We start from the raw sequence: 13,344 nt of genomic DNA, 5'->3' as shown, positions 1-13,344 counted from the left end.
TTTACCCCTTATCAGATATATTGTTTGGATATTAACCCCTTATCAGGTACATAGTTTGCCAATATCTTCTCCCATTCAGTAGGCTGCCTTTTCATTTTGTTGATAGTTTCCTTCACTATGTAAAAGCGTTTTAGTTTGATGTAGTCACACTTGTTTATTTTTGTTTTGTTTCCCTTGTGAAGAGATATATCAAAAAAATATTGCTAAGACCAATGTCAAAGAGCATACTGGCTATGTTTTCTTCTAGGGGTTTTGTAGTTGCAGGTCTTACATTTAATTCTTTAATCCATTTTCAGTTTATTTGTGTTTATGGTGTGAAAAAGTAGTCCAGTTTGACTCTTTTGCATGTAGCTGTCAAGGTTTACTAACACCATTCATTGAAGAGGCTGTCTTTTCCCCATTGTATATTCTTGCCTACTTTGTCATACATTAATTGACCATGTAAGCATGGGTTTATTTCTGGGCTCTCTATTCTGTTCCATTGGTCTATGTGTCCATTTTTCTGCCAGTACCATATTGTTTTGATTACTGTAGCTTTGTAGTATGGTTTGAAATCAGGGAGTGTGATACCTTCAGCTCTGTTCTTCTTTCTCAACATTGTTTTGGCTATTCAGGGTCTTTTGTGTTTCCAAACATATTTTAGAATTATTTTCTCTGGTTCTATGAAAAATGCCATTGGTATCTTGATAGGAATTGCATTGAATCTGTAGATTACCTTGGGTACTATGGACATTTTAACAATATTAATTCTTTCAATCCATGAACAAGGGATATCTTTCCATTTGTTCTGCCGTCTTCAGTTTCTTTCATTAGTGTTTTATAGCTGTCCAATTATAGGTCTTTTACCTCCGTAGTTAGATTTATTTCTAGGTATTTTATTCTTTTCAATGCGATGGGAAATTGGATTGTTTTATTAATTGCTCTTTCTGATAGTTTATTGTTAGTGTATAGAAATTCAGCAGATTTCTGTATATTAATTTTGTATCCTAGAACTTTACTGAATTCATTGATGACTGTTATTTTTTTGGTGGCATCTTGGGGGTTTTTTACATATAGTATCATGTCGTCTGCAAACAATGACAGTTTTACTTCTTCCTTTCCAATTTGGATTCGTTTTATTTCTTGTCTGATTGCTGTGGCTAGGACTTCCAATACTATGTTGAATAAAAGTGGTGAGAGTCAAAATTAAGTAAGTTGACTGTGTAGAATAAGTGGAGCTGCAAGTATCATCTCACACCAGTCAGAATGGCCATCATCAAAAAATCTACAAACAATAAATGCTGGAGAGGATGTGGAGAAAAGGGAACCCTCAAATACTGTTGGTGGAAATGTAAATTGATACAGCCAGTATGGAGAACAGTATGGAGGTTCCTTAAAAAACTAAAAACCATATGACCCAGCAATCCCACTACTGGGCATATACCCTGAGAAAACCATAATTCAAAAAGAGTCATGTACCACAATGTTCATTGCAGCTCTATTTACAATAGCCAGGACATGGAAGCAACCTAAATGTCCATCATCAGATGAATGGATAAAGAAGATGTGGCACATATATACAATGGAATATTACTCAGCCATAAAAAGAAACGAAATGGAGTTATTTGTAGTGAGGTGGATGGAGTTAGAGTCTGTCATACAGAGTGAAGTAAGTCAGAAAGAGAAAAACAAATACCGTATGCTAACACATATATATGGAATCTAAGGGAAAAAAAAAAAAGGTCATGAAGAACCTAGTGGCAAGACGGGAATAAAGACACAGACCTACTAGAGAATGGACTTGAGGATATGGGGAGGGGGAAGGGTAAGATGTGACAAAGTGAGAGAGTGGCATGGACATATATACACTACCAAATGTAAAATAGATAGCTAGTGGGAAGAACCGCATAGCACAGGGAGATCAGCTCTGTGCTTTGTGACCACCTAGACGGGTGGGAGGGAGGGAGATGCAAGAGGGAAGAGATATGGGGACATATGTGTATGTATAACTGATTCACTTTGTTATAAAGCAGAAACTAACACACCATTGTAAAGCAATTATACTCCAATAAAGATGTTAAAAAAAGAAAAAAACAACGTAGCCAAAATAAATAAATAAATTTATTTAAAAAAAAAAAGAAGAAGAAGAAGAAGAAGTAAGGGTGCCTGTTAAGCAACGATTGGCTGGGGCTTGAAATGATTGCTTAGTTATAAGGAGGGACCTTGAGACCATCAGGTTGCAGGTGGCAGCTGCCAGAAGATACTGTTTTGAGAATAGCTGGTGGTGTCCTTGAGTCTGATACTGTGATAGGGAAGAACAAATCTGACTCCATATAAAATCTGTTTCTTTTACTTTAACCTTTGTATTCTATGGCTTTTGCTTCAAGTTAAGAATGTTGCCTATAGCCTGAAATATACAGGATAGCCCATTCTCAAGGCTCTGACCTTTAAGAGTATAACACTTTTCCATTCATATAGAGATAAAAAGTTGCAGAACAGAGAGTAACATTTGTTTTGTTGGAGGTTTACAGGAACACTGTGACCTAATCTTCATGGACAAAGGATTCCTGCACCAAGAAGTTTGCAACAACCAACCTCACCCCTCCCTCAGCTTGCCCTTAAAAATATTTTGCTGAAACCTTTCAGGGAGTTAGGGTTTTTTGGGGGATCACTCCCCCATTTTCCTTGCATGGCCCTGCAATAAACCTTTCTCTGCTCCCCCCCCCAAAAAGTGGTGAGAGTGGGAATCCTTGTCTTATTCCTGATCTTAGAGGAAATGCTTTCAGCTTTTCACTGTTGATTGTGATGTTAGCTGTGGGCTTATCATATATGGCCCTTACTATGTTGAGGTATGTTACCTCTAAACGTATTTTCTGGAGAGGTTTTATTATAAATGAATGTTGAATTTTGTCAAAAAGCTTTTTCTGCATCTACTGAGATGATCATATGGTTTTTATTCTTCAGTTTGTTAATGTGGTGTATCACACTGATTGATTTGCAGATATTGAAAAAACCTTTCATTCCTAGGATAAATCCCATTTGATCATGGTGTATGATCCTTTTAATGTATTGTTGGATTTGGTTTGCTAGTATTTTGCTGAGGATACTTAATTTCCATCTAGGTTCTTCAGTCTGGTTTTGGTGTCAGGGTGATGCTGGCCACATAAAATGGGCTTGGAAGAGTTCCTTCCTCTGCAGTTTTTTTGGAATAGTTTGAGAAGGATAGGTATTAACTCTTCTCTGAACATTTGGTAGAATTCACGTGTGAAGCCACCTGGTCCTGGACTTTGGTTTGTTGGGAGATTTTTTAAATTACTAATTCAATTTCATTATGAGTAATTGGTCTATTCATATGTTCTATTTCTTTCTGGTTCAGTATTGGGAGATTGTAGATTTCTGGGAATTTGTCCATTTCTTCTGGGTTGTTCATTTTATTGGCATAATATTGTTCATAATAATCTCTTATGATCCTTTGAGTTTCTGTGGTGTTGGTTGTAACTTCTTGTTCATCTTTTCTATTGTTGTTTTAGTCTCTATTTCGTTTATTTCTACTCTGATCTTTATGATTTCTATCCTTCAGCTAAGTTTGGGTTTTGTTTGTTCTTCTTTTTCTACTACCTTTAGGTGTAAGGTTAGGTTATTTTTTTTTTTTCTTGCTTCCTGAAGTAGGGTTGTATCTCTATAAACTTCCCTCTTAGAACTGCTTTTGCTGCATCCCATAGATTTTGGATCATTGTGTTTTCATTTTCATTTATCTACAGGTATTTTTTATTTCTTCTTTGATATTTTCAGTGGCCCATTGGTTGTTTTTAGCATATTGTTTATCCTCCATGTATTTGTGTTTTTTGTAGTTTTTTTTTCCATAGGTGATTTCAATGTCAGAAAAGATGTTTGATATGATTTCAGTTTTCTTAAATTTACTGAGGCTTGTTTCATGTCCTAGCATGTGATCTGTCCTGGAGAATGGAGAGAATGTGTATTCTGCTGTTTTTGGATGAAATGTTCCACATATATCTATTAAGTTATTTGGTCTAATGTATCATATAAGGACAGTGTTCCCTTATTGATTTTTCTGTTTGGATGATCTGTCCATTGATTTATGTGGGATATTAAGGTCCACTTCTATTATTGTGTCAGTAGCTCCCTTTATGGTTGTTAATATTTGCTTTATGTATTTAGGTGCTCCTATGTTGGCTGCATATATATTTATACTTATTATATCATCTTCTTGGATCAATCCCTTGATCGTTATGTAATGTCCTTCTTTGTCTCTTGTTACACTCTTTGTTTTAAAGTCTATTTTGTCTGATAAAAGTATTGCTGCCCCCAGCTTTGTTTTGATTTTCATTTGCATGGATTATCTTTTTCCATCCTCTCACTTTCAATCTGTGTGTGTCTTTAGATCTGAAGTGAGTTTCTTGTAGGTAGCATATATACAGGTGTTGTTTTTGTATCCATTCAGCCACTCTGTCTTTAGATTATAGGCTTTAGTCCATTTACATTTAAAATAATTAGTGATAAGTCTGTATTCATTGCCATTTTGTTAATTGTTTTGGGGTTATTCTTGAAGTTCTTTTCTGTCCCTTTCTTCTTCTTTTGCTATTTTCCTTTTTGATTTTATGACTATTTTTAGTTTCTTGTTTGGATTTCTTTCTCTTTTTTTTGTGTGTGTGTCTACTACTCTGTCTTCCAGTTTGCTGAGTTTTCCTATGTATTATCTAACCTACTATTGATTCCTTCTAGTGTATTTTTAAACTTCAGTTATGTATTCTTCAGCTCTGTTTGATTCTTTTTGTATGTTCTAAGTTTTTGTTAAACATCCTTCTGTGTTCATCCACTTTCCTCCGAAATTCATTGTGCATGTTTATGATCATTACCTTGAACTCTTTATTAGAGACTGCTTATCTCCACTTCACCTAGTTCTTCTTTGCAAGTTTTATCTTATTTTAAAAGGTATTCATTCTGTTATTATTCAAGGAAATACCATTTTTAAAATGCCAACTATCAAATTGGTGAACATTTGAAAAAGGTCTCACGAATTGATGAGGCTATGAATAACTGTGTATTTTCATACCCTGCTGGTGGAACTATAAATTGACATTACTTTGAAGGGTAATTTAGCACTATTCATTAATATTTAAATTATGTATTACACATTTCAAAATCTACCATAGAGAATGTATGTATGTGCATAATGGGGCATTTGTAGGAACTCTTTTTGCAGCATTATTTGTGATGGTGTCGTGATATTGTGATTTAATAAGAAATACGTATTTTGGTCTTCATCTCCTGTTCCTTGCATAGAGCTCCTAAAACTCTTGTATTTTTCTAAGTGGTAAAAGTAATAGGTACATATTTTGTACTAATATTTGGGTTTTCTCCCCTGCTTCTGAAATAGGTTGTTATTCTTAAGAAGCCCATTCCAACCACTCCTGAGTTTATGTTAAGTAGATGACTTTTGGAAACCCACTAAGGATGGGAGCACTGGTTGCCACAGAAGCCATCCATATTATTAGAAGATTGGAATTTTCAGTCTCTACTCCCCAACCTTTAGGAAGGGGAAGGGCTGGAGATGGAGTTCAGTCACCAACGGCAATGATTTAATCAAGCATGCCTATGGAACTTCTATAAAAACCCTAAACAATGGAGTTTAGGGAGCTTCTGGATTGGTCAGCACATTGAGGTGGTAGAGGGTGGCACTCCCAGACAGGGCATGGAAGGTCCACACCCCTTCCCGCATACCTTGCCCTAGGCATCTCTTCTGTTTATCTGTTCATGAGTTGGGTCTTTTATAATAAAGGGGAAATAGTAAGGAAAACACTTTCCTGAGTTCTGTGAACTGTTCTAGCAAAGTATTTAATCCTAGAAGGGGTCATGGGAACCCATGATTTCTGGCCAGTTGGTCAGAGATACAAGATACCTGGGACTTGCAATTGGCACCTAAAGTGGAGGACAGTTTTGTGGGACTGAGCCTTAACCTGTGGGGTCTGCGCCAACTCCAGGCAGTTAGTGTCAGAATTGAGTTAGCGTCCACTGAGAATTAGAGAAGTGCTGTATGTGGAAAACCTACACATGTGGTATCAGAAGTGTTGTGAATACAGAAACTGGGTGTAGAAGAAAACAAGAGGTTTTTCTTTTAGATGTGAACAACCTAAATATCCTTCAAAGAAGAATAACTAAACTACAGTTGAGATAACTACGAAATTTTATGCACAGCCAAAAAAAAAAAATGATTAAAGTAGATCTATATGTACTAATGTGGGACTAAGCTCCAAAATATGTTGTTGAAGGAAAAAAATAAAACAAAATGAGAAAGACATACCTGGTATGAAACTGTTTGTATTCTTTTAGAGGTCCATTCACAACCTTACTATATATTTTCTCCAGGTTCATACATATGCATAGAAAAAGATATGAAAGAATAAACACAATATTTAACAGTGATTACCACTGGAGAAGTAGAAGAAGGCATTGAAATTGAAAGTATGTGTTAAATAGGTCTCTAACCATATTGGTAATTAATTTATTATAAGGAGAAAGTAATGAAAAATTAATTTTAAAATGGAAAACGCATATTCAAAGTCATGCAGATAAAGAGGATAGTCTAAGATAAACTAAATAGTCTGGCAAAACCAATCAACAGATAAAAAACACTTTTTTTCCCCCTATTATATTGCATTTCATATTATCCTTTTAGGTCATGAGAAAAATATTTTGAAAGGAAGCTACAGTGTTTACATTGATTCCAAGTCTGGCAGTCATTTAGAAATTAGATTCTTGCTCAGAATTCCAAGTCTGGCAGTCATTTAGAAATTAGAATTCTTGCTTATATATTCCTTTGTCTCTATCCTAAATTTCAGCTCTTAGCCTCTTAAAATAAATGTTAACCTTCTCAGTTCGGTTTTCTGCTTTGTCAGCATGTCATTGGCTCATGTTCTACTTTAATAACAGTATACTGTGGAAGGTTTCTGCTTTTATTATAAATGAAAATCTTTGTCTATATGACCTAAGCTGGTGTTCAGTTTCTTTCAGTTTACTAAGGCAGAATGCTGAATACTGAGTGTATGCTGACTTTGAAGAGTGACCAAAACTTTTTACGTTTGGATTTCTAATTTGAAACATAATTAGAGGCCTGAACCCTCAAAGAACTGTATCATAGTATTTCCTGCATGACTCTAATATGGATTTTTAAAGTTATATCCCAAACATGATAAATCAAAAGAGTTTCCTGGTCTCTATTCAAAATGTAGTATCGTAACACTAGTTTTAAGCTACGTTGTTGATTTTTTAGCATGTAATTTATTGACTATGTGACACAACATTGGGCAGCTGAAAAGGAGAGGATCAGGCACAACTTGGAGACCAGACCACCCATATGTTTGTGGTGTTTTGTTAGAGCACTTGGGACTTTTTGGAGAGAATACTTAACGACTGCTGAGTACATTGGATATAATTTAAAAGTTGGTTTGAAGTCCTTATAGCGTTTTTTAATTTCTGCCTTCCACTCAGACCTCATTATGTCATGAAGTAGGTAGGAGCAACAATAACCTCTCTTTCTTTCTTAATGATCAGAATACTTTCAAATGGGAATCAGGATGGAACTGCTTTATATTAAATTCCTTTCTGTAGCTCATAGTGCCTTGGAGAAACTTCAGTGTACTTTTCAGACAGGAGAAATGATTACTACTGTACTATCCTGGGACTTCAGTCCAGCTTGTGACTCAGGGGTGGGTGACTGGCAATCTTCTGTATAGCTGGCTTTGAAAGACTATGGGTAGGAACTTCCCAGAAATGAGGAAGAAGGAAATGTTGTAGTTAGCCTTCTAGACTTTCTTTTTAAAAACAGTGATAATACTTATTAACAATGCTTAATAAAGCTTAAAACTGCTAGCAACTGTGGAATAACTTAAGAATTAAAGGCATTTCTTAGGCACTCCATATTTCAAGATGAAGCTCATGTATATATCAGCCCAACTCTCTCTTTTCCTTATTTTAAACATCGGCCAAGATTATTCAGGGACTTTCTCCTTTTTGCTCTGAGTGTTACACTAGGTTCCTTAAATACTACATGCTCGTTAGTTCATCCTAGAACTGACACCCATGCTTCTTACCTCATCTTCTGCCTCAGCTGCACTTTCATCTGGATCATGATGGCATGTTACAGGGTTAATGCTGTATTGCTTGCTTTGTTTGAAAAACTCCTTGATCATATTCATCAAAATATTCCCATGGTATTTTTAAGCAGTTAAAGAACTTTTGCCTTGGAAGATGGTAATTTGGAGAACTGCCCTCTCACTCTCACATTGATATATCCTGTAAATTGTAAAATTTCCCATTGTGAGAGGCTCACTCAGGCCTGGCTTTGGGCTGGTCCTGTAGACTTTTATATGGATTTATTTAATCCATAAGATTGGATCCTTGCTATTTTACATGCCAACACATTTTGGCATTCAGTTCAATTCTATCCCCAAGAAATAGCTTAGCCTAGGGTACTTCTGAAAATTGCTAAGGAGGGGGTGGATCTAGCCAATGGTTAAACCCCGTGGGATAAGATTTTGTAAAATAATGAGCATTATATGTGTAACCAGGGCACTTGAGTGATTCAACAGTACTACCCATTGAAAGAAGAAATATATTCATAAGTAAATGAAAGTTTTTAATTCATAGAGAAGGGTGAAAAAGAGGATTGTGAAGGAAGATGAAAAGGAAAGGACATATTTTTGTTCTAGTAGAGAGGAGAGTCGGCAGTGTAAACAAAATCTCAGTAGTCCCTTCTTACCATGGTTACTTCTACTTTGAAGTACAGTACCCACCTGCCCTACTTTATTACTTTTTTCTCCTTTTCTGCCCCCCCGCCTTTTTAATTTTTAAATTAATTTCCTCTTTTCTGGGCTTTCCTCTCCAGCCCTCAGTGTGCCAGTCCTCTCCATAATTGGTTATTATCCCATGTGGATGCAGTCCTGCCATGAACACTCCCGGCTTTTCTGGCTGCTCTGCCTGCCCCTCACCAAGTGAGGACAGAGGGTCTTTCTCTGGGGTGTGCTTGAATATGTGCTGAGCTGGCCTGCCCTGGCTCTTCTTCTAATACATATTAATGCTTTTTTCTTCCTGACATATGAATACACGATCATTTGATCATTTGTTGTTTTCAATGTTCTTTTTTGTGCTGACAGAGAAAGAGATAACTTAATGTCTGCACTAGTTTCCGTGAGGAGCAGCTTGACAGAGGTGCAGCAAAGAGAAGCAAGTGCTTATGAGCAGGTGAAACAAGCTGTGCAAATGACTGAGGAGGCCAACTTTGAAAAAACCAAGGCAAGTCTAATAAAATTAAAATAAAGGCATGCCATAATTGCCTTTTTTTTCTTTTCTGGGTATTTGTTTGGTTATTCTCCATAACTAAACTCTTTTTTCCAAACACACAAAGTGAATGCCAGTTTGTTAATGTTGACTTTCTAAATTAAACAAATTTGCTCTTTGGAGAATTCTTATTCCCCTGCAAATTCTCTTGCTGTATCACTATTGAAAGAATAGTATTATGATGTGATACAGTACTTTGAGAGACTTGTATGCTTAATCTTTTTATTTGCCGATAACTTTTAATGCGAAGTGAAACTATTAGCACCCATAGTCACCCATTTGTGTATGCTCATGTATGTGAAGACAGATGTTTTTCCTCTATACCTGGGAAAGTTTGAGAACATCCAGATATGCCACAATAATAATATATGTGTATTTAATAGCATCTTTAGCTATGAGTCTGTATCCATTGTGTGCTTAAGTCAAACACATTTAATGATAATGATAATGACAGTAATAGTTAACACTTAGTGATCAGGCAGTGTTCTAAGCACTTTGAATAGTAGGAGGTTACTGATGATTCATTGCTGTGTTTGGGGGCCAGACCTTAAACCATTGAAGTTGCTATGTATTTTCCCTAAACACACTAGCCACGCTTCAAGTACTTAGTAGCCACATGTAGCTAGTGATTACTGTATTGGTCAGTGCAGATATAGAACATTTCCATTATCACAAAAAATGCTTTAGATAGCATTGGTCTAAGCCATATAGTAGCATTAATATTTTATTAAACTATTGGGCTAATCAACTTTATATTAAGCTTCTCCTCAGTCATTGCCTTACCCATTTATCTCTATCCAGATCATCTTTAACTCTTCCTAGACCATTTGACCCTCATAATGCCCCTATGCCTTTTGAAACTTATGTTCATTCTGACCAAATGCCCAAACATATTTTGTTTCCTCAAACACTCTTACTTCTTCATTTGGACTGACTCTAGCTGTCCCTTGCTGATGTTATGACCCTCAAAACCTCCAGTGAAGCCCTTTGCTGTTCATTTCATCTCATGTGGCTGTGATGGAGGGGTCAGCATTCATATCACCCGATACTGCCGTTTCCAGGCCTTTGCTTTAGTACCTACTCCTAACTCCTCTTTGAAATTAGGTTACCACTTCTCTTTGAAATCATCGTTGATTCTCCTCTCCCTAATTTTAATCAATATAAACTCTCAATCTGGAAGACACTATTTGACATTTTTTTTTAAAGAAAATCATCCATCACTTGGGTTTATAAAATAGTTGTAAGATCTTTGACACTTTTTAAGAGCTTTAGCCTCTGACACTTTTCCCCCTTGTCTGTGTCCTTTCAGGCTGCTATAACAAAGACACCTTAGACAGGGTGGCTTAAACAACAAACATTTATTTCTCACAGTTCTGAGAAGTCCAAGATCAAGGCACCAGCAGATTCGGTGTTTGGTGAGAGCTCACTTTCTGGTTCATAAACAGCTATCTTCTCACTGTGTCTTCACATGGTGGAAGGGGCAAGGGAACTCTTTTTTTTTTTTTTTTTTTTTTTTTTTAAACATCTTTATTGAAGTATAATTGCTTTACAATGGTGTGCTAGCTTCTGCTTTACAACAAAGTGAATCAGTTACACATATACATATGTTGCCATATCTCTTCCCTCTTGCATCTCCCTCCCTCCCACCCTCCCTATCCCACCCCTCTAGGTGGTCACAAAGCACCGAGCTGATCTCCCTGTGCTATGCGGCTGCTTCCCACTAGTTATCTATTTTACATTTGGTAGTGTATATATGTCCATGACACTCTCTCACCCTGTCACATCTCACCCCTCCCCCTCCCCATATCCTCAAGTCCATTCTCTAGTAGGTCTGTGTCTTTATTCCCATCTTGCCACTAGGTTCTTCATGACCTCTTTTTTTTTTTTTTTTTCCCTTAGATTCCATATATATGTGTTAGCATACTGTATTTGTTTTTCTCTTTCTGACTTACTTCACTCTGTATGACAGACTCTAACTCCATCCACCTCATTACAAACACCTCCATTTCATTTCTTTTTATGGCTGAGTAATATTCCATTGTATATATGTGCCACATCTTCTTTATCCATTCATCCGATGATGGACACCTAGGTTGCTTCCATGTCCTGGCTATTGTAAACAGAGCTGCAATGAATATTTTGGTACATGACTCTTTCTGAATTATGGTTTTCTCAGGGTATATGCCCAGTAGTGGGATTGCTGGGTCATATGGTAGTTCTATTTTTAGTTTTTTAAGGAACCTCCATACTGTTCTCCATAGTGGCTGTATCAATTTACATTCCCACCAACAGTGCAAGAGTGTTCCCTTTTCTCCACACCCTCTCCAGCATTTATTGTTTCTAGATTTTTTGATGATGGCCATTCTGACCGGTGTGAGATGATACCTCATTGTAGTTTTGATTTGCATTTCTCTAATGATTAATGATGTTGAGCATTCTTTCATGTGTCTGTTGGCAATCTGTATCTCTTCTTTGGAGAAATGTCTGTTTAGGTCTTCTGCCCATTTTTGGATTGGGTTGTTTGTTTTTTTGTTATTGAGCTGCATGAGCTGCTTGTAAATCTTGGAGATTAATCCTTTGTCCGTTGCTTCATTTGCAAATATTTTCTCCCATTCTGAGGGTTGTCTTTTGGTCTTGTTTATGGTTTCCTTTGCTGTGCAAAAGCTTTTAAGTTTCATTAGGTCCCATTTGTTTATTTGTGTTTTTATTTCCATTTCTCTAGGACCTGGGTCAAAAAGGATCTTGCTGTGACTTATGTCATACAGTGTTCTGCCTATGTTTTCCTCTAAGAGTTTGATAGTGTCTGGCCTTACACTTAGGTCTTTAATCCATTTTGAGTTTATTTTTGTGTATGGTGTTAGGGAGTGTTCTAATTTCATACTTTTACATGTACCTGTCCAATTTTCCCAGCACCACTTATTGAAGAGGCTGTCTTTTCTCCACTGTATATGCTTGCCTCCTTTATCAAAGATAAGGTGACCATATGTGCGTGGGCTTATCTCTGGGCTTTCTATCCTGTTCCATTGATCTATATTTCTGTTTTGGTGCCAGTACCAAACTGTCTTGATTACTGTAGCTTTGTAATATAGTCTGAAGTCAGGGAGCCTGATTCCTCCAGCTCCATTTTTCGTTCTCAAGATTGCTTTGGCTATTCGGGGTCTTTTGTGTTTCCATACAAATTGTGAAATTTTTTGTTCTAGTTCTGTGAAAAATGCCAGTGGTAGTTTGATAGGGATTGCATTGAATCTGTAGATTGCTTTGGGTAGCAGAGTCATTTTCACAATGTTTATTCTTCCAATCCAAGAACATGGTATATCTCTCCATCTATTTGTATCCTCTTTAATTTCTTTCATCAGTGTCCTATAATTTTCTGCATACAGGTCTTTTGTCTCCTTAGGTAGGTTTATTCCTAGGTATTTTATTCTTTTTGTTGCAATGGTAAACGGGAGTGTTTTCTTAATTTCACTTTCAGATTTTTCATCATTAGTATACAGGAATGCAAGAGATTTCTGTGCATTAATTTTGTATCCTGCTACTTTACCAAATTCATTGATTAGCTCTAGTAGTTTTCTGGTAGCATCTTTTGGATTCTCTATGTATAGTATCATGTCATCTGCAAACAGTGACAGCTTTACTTCTTCTTTTCCGATTTGGATTCCTTTTATTTCTTTTTCGTCTCTGATTGCTGTGGCTAACACTTCCAAAACTATGTTGAATAATAGTGGTGAGAGTGGGCAACCTTGTCTTGTTCCTGATCTTAGTGGAAATGGTTTCAGTGTTTCACCATTGAGGACAATGTTGGCTGTGGGTTTGTCATATACGGCCTTTATTATGTTGAGGAAAGTTCCCTCTATGCCTACTTTCTGCAGGACTTTTATCATAAATGGGTGTTGAATTTTGTCGAAAGCTTTCTCTGCATCTATTGAGATGATCATATGGTTTTTCTCCTTCAATTTGTTAATATGATGTATCACGTTGATTGATTTGCGTATATTGAAGAATCCTTGC

The 13,344-nt window shown here is 36.5% G+C and overlaps 1 protein-coding gene across 9 annotated transcripts in view; it reads left to right on the top strand.

The window, feature by feature from the left end:
- SDCCAG8 (SHH signaling and ciliogenesis regulator SDCCAG8) overlaps positions 1-13,344 on the top strand; it is a 273,722-nt gene that overhangs the window by 66,811 nt on the left and 193,567 nt on the right. For all 9 annotated transcript variants that reach the window (XM_061187382.1, XM_061187380.1, XM_061187385.1 and 6 more), the window contains one exon: positions 9,153-9,291. In XM_061187382.1, the coding sequence (XP_061043365.1) occupies positions 9,153-9,291 (139 nt within the window). The remainder of the gene's footprint in view (positions 1-9,152; positions 9,292-13,344) is intronic.

This window comes from Eubalaena glacialis, chromosome 3, assembly GCF_028564815.1.
Source record: "Eubalaena glacialis isolate mEubGla1 chromosome 3, mEubGla1.1.hap2.+ XY, whole genome shotgun sequence".
Taxonomy (NCBI): Eukaryota; Metazoa; Chordata; class Mammalia; order Artiodactyla; family Balaenidae; genus Eubalaena; species Eubalaena glacialis.
Note: the sequence above shows the minus strand (reverse complement) of the source record. Positions and strands in the feature narration are given on the sequence as shown.